The sequence below is a fragment of the Rhipicephalus sanguineus genome, chromosome 5, assembly GCF_013339695.2.
Source record: "Rhipicephalus sanguineus isolate Rsan-2018 chromosome 5, BIME_Rsan_1.4, whole genome shotgun sequence".
NCBI classification, from domain to species: Eukaryota; Metazoa; Arthropoda; class Arachnida; order Ixodida; family Ixodidae; genus Rhipicephalus; species Rhipicephalus sanguineus.
In genome coordinates, this window is record NC_051180.1 from 157,578,577 (window position 1) to 157,584,576 (window position 6,000).

Consider the following 6,000-nt stretch of genomic DNA (forward strand, 5'->3'; position numbering starts at 1 on the left):
GGCACGACCAACGCTGTACGCCAGGTATCCGGGAGGGAGCCGCTGTTGAAGACCTCGTTGAAGGCGACGAGCAAGAGTTGGCGCTGGTCGTCGTTGAGGTTCCGCAGCATGCTGTGTGTTATGCCGTCCGGCCCCGGCGCGCTGCGGTGACGTCTGCGGTTGAGCACACGAGCGAGTTCGTGCTCAGTGAACTCGGCGTCGCACAGGCAAGCGAGTTGCTGCGAGACGGCCGCGTCTGTCGGCGCAGAGGGCGATAAGGTCGGACGGTGGCCTCCGAGAGTGCCGGCACTCACGCTTGGAGGCGCAGGGAGGGCTGGGGTAAAAGCGTCTGCTAATAGCTCTGAAAGTTCCAGCTCCGTGATGCCGCGAGCCACCGCAATCGCGAGCACAGGGTGGCGAGGGGCCCTTGGGTTGAGAAGTCCTCTCATGATGGGCCAGGCGCGATTACGGCGACGTGGATCGCTGAGAGACGAGCAGACGCCGGACCAGCTGTTGCGCCTGAGTCGCCGTGCCTGTCGTCTGCAGACCGCATCTATGCGATTGTGCACCGTCCAATGTTCGACACGGTCCGTGCGGGTCGCAATGCGCTGTGCACGTCGGCGAGCGGCGCGCAAATTCAGCAGCTTCACGTCAGGGCACGGGGAGCCGGCAGGCACAACACAGCGCGTTGTGGCTGAACGCGCGCACTCCGCTATGTGAGTGAAAAAGTCACTGGCGAGCGTTGGTTTCGCGCAAAGTTCACGAAAAACACGCCACCTCACGACACTGTACACGCGCTTCGCCCCGCGACTCGGGTGGCTGGGCGAGAGGAACTTTCCGCGACTTCGAGTGGCTGTACAAGGACATTTTGCCAGGCTGGCTCCCTCAGGACTGTCCTGTTGAGCAACCATCCGTCGCCTTCCCAACGGCGGCCCTGTCCGCATTCTGTCACTGTACTGTTGCCACTGTTTGTTTGGTTTTTTTTGTTATTTTATTTTATTTTTTTTATCTCATTTTCATTGGGCACGTTCTGCCCCATCGTCTCAGTCTCATTCTTCATTAAAAAAAAAATGCCCGGTTTCTGTGCTCGTTGTCCCAACGCTCTTAGGACCCACACGCGTTACCGTTGCCCACATTTTTCTTTTATTTAATTGGCTTTTCCACTAAATTTGCGCTTTGGGTTATATTAAAACCCCTTTTCATTTATATTTATTGGCTTTATACCTGGTATGCTTCGGCAGGTACAGGTTTTTCCCATGACTTTATTTTTGCTTTTATTCTTATCGCAACAATGGGAATGAATTTTACTGGGGCGAGAGGGCGATGGGGTAATGGTCCGATCCGGCAGTGTCTGGGGCTCGTGTCCAGATGTACGAGCAGGACTGAGACACCAGTGCCAGATCGATCGTGGAGGGGCGTGTGTTGCGGCGCACAAACGTTGGCTCACCAGTGTTCAGAATGGAGAGACCTGTGGTGGCGATCGCGTCCGACAGGCACCGGCCGCGAAGGTCAGTCAGTCCGCAACCCCAGCTGTTGTGATGAGCGTTGAAGTCCCCACACACGATGCAGTCAACTGTCAGCGCCTCGGCGAGGCGGGGGACAAACGCGTAATCACAACGGAGGTTCGGGCGGACGTAAACACACGCAACCGAAGTGTCCACACCACCCACACGCACTGTCACTGCGAGGCACTCCACTGCGTCATCACAGAAACGTTCACAGGGAATGCAGGTGTGCGCGAGGGCGGCGCGCACATACAGGGCAGTTCGGGGCGAGCCAGGGGGATGACCGGGGTCGGTGCAGGGCGCATCAGAGCAGTTGCTCAGCGCGCACGTCGTCGGTCCGCTGTAGCCGATGAAGTTGTGAAGCGTCAGGTCCTCGGCGCGTGCGTGCGTCTCCTGCAGGGCGAGAATGTCGAATTCATGCAGAGCTTTGTGCTCCGCAAGTTCGGCGTGTCGGCGGCGCAGCGAGCGACAATTCCATTGCAGGATGCGCGGCCTGCAATGATTGCTGGGGTCCCTAGCCATGTTGGTTTAGGGCTTGTTGTGTGGCGAGAGCCGCGACGCACAGCGAGTGGGCAGGAGAGTTCGACGGGAGAAACTCCAGCGCTGTACTGGCTGCTGCTGCGAGCACGGCGATCGCCAAATCGCGCCGAGCGCTTGCAGAGGGGTCGGCGGGTGTGGATGCTGGTAGCTCGTTGTTTGAGCTGCCTCCAGCGATGGAGGAGTACAGCAGCCCCTGCCTAGTTGGCTGGAAAACACGGGCCTGTTCGGAGGAGCTCTTCGCGGCGCCGTCTGTCTGCGCTGCCTGGCTAGCGGTATCTCTCCTGGCCTGAGCGCGAGCCTCTGCGAGCTGCCGTTCCTTTTGCCAGCGAGGGCAGCGCGGTTCCGTGGCCATGTGCTTGCCACCACAAAAGAGGCATTTGGCCACTGGTGCTGTGCATTTCGACTGTTCGTGGTCTGCCCCACAGCGAAGACAGCGCCGGTCGAACGTGCAGGTGGTCTGGACGTGTCCGTACCGACCGCAGGAATCGCATTGAACAGGTCGCGGGCGTCGTGCTTTGACGGTTCGGCGCTGTTTGTACAGGGAGACCTCCGCGGGGGGTTTGGTGCCCTCAAAGCGAACGATGAGGTTCTTCCCTGAGCGCGAACACGCTGTTACAGGGAGATCGGACGCAATGTTTTTGCGTATATCGTCCTCCCCGAGAGCTGTGTCGATGCCGAAAATCATGCCGCTACAGGTGTTGTTGTTAGAGGCCCTCCTGGCGCGGACACTAATACCACAGATGTCTGTGATCGCGAGGAGGGGCTCGAGCGGGCTCCCGATGAGGACATCAGCGGCCACAACGTTCCGGCGAAAGTTTACGCGAACGCGCACGACACCGTCCACCGCGGCAAGGAGTGAAGAGATGGCCTCCTGTGTGGAGGTTCGAAAGTTCATCCTTCTGCTCCTTGGGCGGAATAGAGCCGTTTCCACAGGGCCTTTGGTGCTGGACGTGGGACGGGCCCTCTTCGGCGAGGGGCGTGGCTCAGCCGTGTTGGTGGCCGGAGGCTGTGGGGGACCGTTTGGTTTCGCTTTCGCTTGTGGTGGGCCACGTGGTGGTGCGGGTACAAGCGGAGCGCAGATGGGTGTGCCAGGAGGGGCGCCGGTGGAGGGAAGCGAGGGGAACGCATCATCCTCGTCGCTTACAGCCAGCGTGCCCGTGACGCAACTCGGAATGCTGCCTCCTCCAGCGGCGTGCTGGGAGGGGGGCTGCTTCCCTTTCCCAGCGCTCTCCGTCGCCTGTTTGGCCGCCGCGTCAGGATGGATCACCTGTTCGTCTGCTACAGTTGATTCCATGGTGTCAGTGGTGGCTGGGATGGGGACGAGGGTGGCCACCGCTGTCTTGGCTGTGCCGAGAGAGGAGGCTGCCTTTTTCTGAGGGGGCCTCGTGACATCAGCGGCTGCGGGAAAGGAGGGAAGAGGCGAACCGGCCAGGCGGGTTTCCTCTGAGCTGCTGTCCGCAGGAGGATCGGCGGGGTAGCAGGAAGGGGGCGCGGTGTGCTTCCAATAAGGGGGCGTCTGTGGCGGGGGCGACCCGCGGCTGTTTGTCTCGCTCTCCTGCTGTGAGGGTGCGAACGTGATCTTGTCATGCTGTGTACAGCATTCCTCCCGGTTGCTGCTACCTATTGTCTCCAGAAGCGGGTTTTGGGGAGAGCGTTGCTGACTCTCTGGGTGCGTTTGCGACGAGGCTGGCGGCGAGAAGATGGCCGCGGTTGTGTGCTGGGCCGACTTTCCTGACAGGGATGAAGGGGTAGTGGGGGGTGCTGTCATGGCGCTCGCCTCACCCTTCCTGGCTTTGCCTGGCTGTGGTGCGTTCTTCGGGGCGGCCGGAGTCCTGGAGGCCTTTCGGGTGCGTGTGCGGGACACAGGCATGGTGTCCTTGCGTAGGAGGCTCGCCGCATCTTTTAGTTGCCGCGCGCGAGTGCGGTTGGTGCGGACTGGAGAGATGCGGGGAGGGCTGAGACGCCATGGCTCCTGAGTTGCTTGCTCGCGTACGAGGTTGGCAGCCTCTTTCATGAGGAGCTCGTACGTTTTCGAGTGGTTTAAATCACCACTCAGTGAGTAGCACGGGGGAAATCCCGGTGGAAGGTCGTCTGCCATCATGAAAGATGGATAGAAGATAGGCTATGGTGGGGGATCTACATTTGATGGCCTTGAAGCCCTAAGAAGGGCTGCGCACTGGGCGCGGTTCAAGAGAAAATAAAATAACAAACGCTCAGGCGCGCGTTAAATAACTCTGTATAATCAAAAATGACTGGGGAAAAGGAGAGATATTTACGCTGCTACGAGTAGGTGGTCCCACGACGGAGCTCCACGAAAACGCGACCGTCCATCTCTCGCGCGAGCCGACACCATGAGATTGTCGGCGTTGTAGCGCGCGGCTGCTGCCGGTGTCTGCTGCCGGTGCTGCCGGCTGCTGCCGGTGTCTCGACCCTTGTGGGCAATATCTAATCAGGGGGTGTTCCAAACGAAACATTTGAACAAGAACAAATAAAAAAAGTTAATGCGCGACAAGTTCGCAGCCATTAGGAACATGATATTAAAATGTAATATAGCGCAATGGAATACAAAATACAATACGTATGCGAGTACAAGTGTTAGAAGGGAAAAACTTGAGCGGATGTTACACTCGTGTAACACAAGAAGGTGAAAGCTTTGTTGCAGACACGAACGAAAGAAATGGAATAGATCAAGAGATCGTTGTCTTTGTTAGAAACTGCTCAATGAAACCAATAGATAGTGAACCTAAGATACGTATAGGGGAATTCATTTATACTCTTTTAACTTTGCTGTTGTAGCTATGATGTAGATGCAAAGGTATTAAAGCGGACGGAAAGTCAACTTGCCGCCGGCAGGGGCTGCAGCTACAACGTCTGCATAACACGTCCGATGCTCTACCGATTGAGGTACACCTGCGGTCATCCTCCCGTCCACTTTAATCACTATTTCTCTGCATGTAAACGTGGGAGTGTTAACTAGCGCCGCTCGTAGCCAAGATGGCTAGCGTTGAACACTCTTTTTTGTCAGATTCCGTGACGTATCATGATGTAAGCACTAAGAGAAATGATTCGCAACAATGAAGTAAGTGTGTTTTGCATTAAATTGATCCTTGGAACGTCTCAAGCGAGCTCTTTTGTCTTTGTATGCCAGTGCTGGACTTATGAGTCTAAATCTTTTTTTATCCTCGCAGCAATTTTTTGTTTGACTGGATGAACTAAGCGGACACCATAAACGTCGCTTTACGAAAGAAAGAATGTTGAATAATAAACTGCTGTTCTCGTGGGTCTCATTATTGCCGCTCGTTGCCAGGTGTCACTTCACTTATTTAGAATAAAATTAAACTGTGGTACATTAAAATATAGTATCCTTGCTTCCAATTTACTTTTAATTTCTTGATTCAACCTCAAAGTCGTTACCTCAACCTCAGCGTCGTTACCTGAAACAATTCGGGAGGGTGTATCAGCCAAATACGGTGTAAGGGAAGCTAATTCCTAGTCTGCGTAAGAAGTGTCTAGTTGAAACTCAACTGACCTTCCTTGTTTTTTGTTAAACCAGAAACACAGTAGCTTAACTTTTTCAAGACTATCTGCGCAGTGCTTTCCTCCTTTTTTTTAGCAGCAAGAATAGGGAAGTACTATCGGCTCTTCGCTGCTTCTTTGACCGCATTTTGAAGCGTTAGAATTCGTCACCTGCACGAGGTCCCGCTTTCTCACGCTTTGACAAATGTCTCTCCTTATGATCTTATCTTTATTGCATATTTATCTTGAGAACATTTTCCAAAAAAATTATCTTAATGTATTTCCAAATTGACCATGAAGGCACAAAAGTATTTTATATAAGTAACTATGAATTTATTGATGAATAATAAAAATAAAATTCAGAACGAAATTGAGAACATTAGCACAACGGTATGTCCATGGGAATAGATACGTTTCCCAACCTTGGAGAAATGCAGCCGCTGTGGTGGTACTGTGGTTA

At 54.7% G+C, this 6,000-nt stretch overlaps 1 protein-coding gene across 1 annotated transcript in view; it reads left to right on the forward strand.

Moving 5' to 3' along the window:
• The window catches only part of LOC125758465 (uncharacterized), a 100,055-nt gene extending 94,736 nt beyond the window's left edge, over positions 1-5,319 (forward strand). Inside the window, exon 6 of the mRNA XM_049415765.1 lies at positions 5,213-5,319. Coding sequence (XP_049271722.1) covers positions 5,213-5,240 — 28 coding nt within the window. The 3' untranslated portion in view covers positions 5,241-5,319. The remainder of the gene's footprint in view (positions 1-5,212) is intronic.
• Positions 5,320-6,000: the final 681 nt, after the last annotated feature.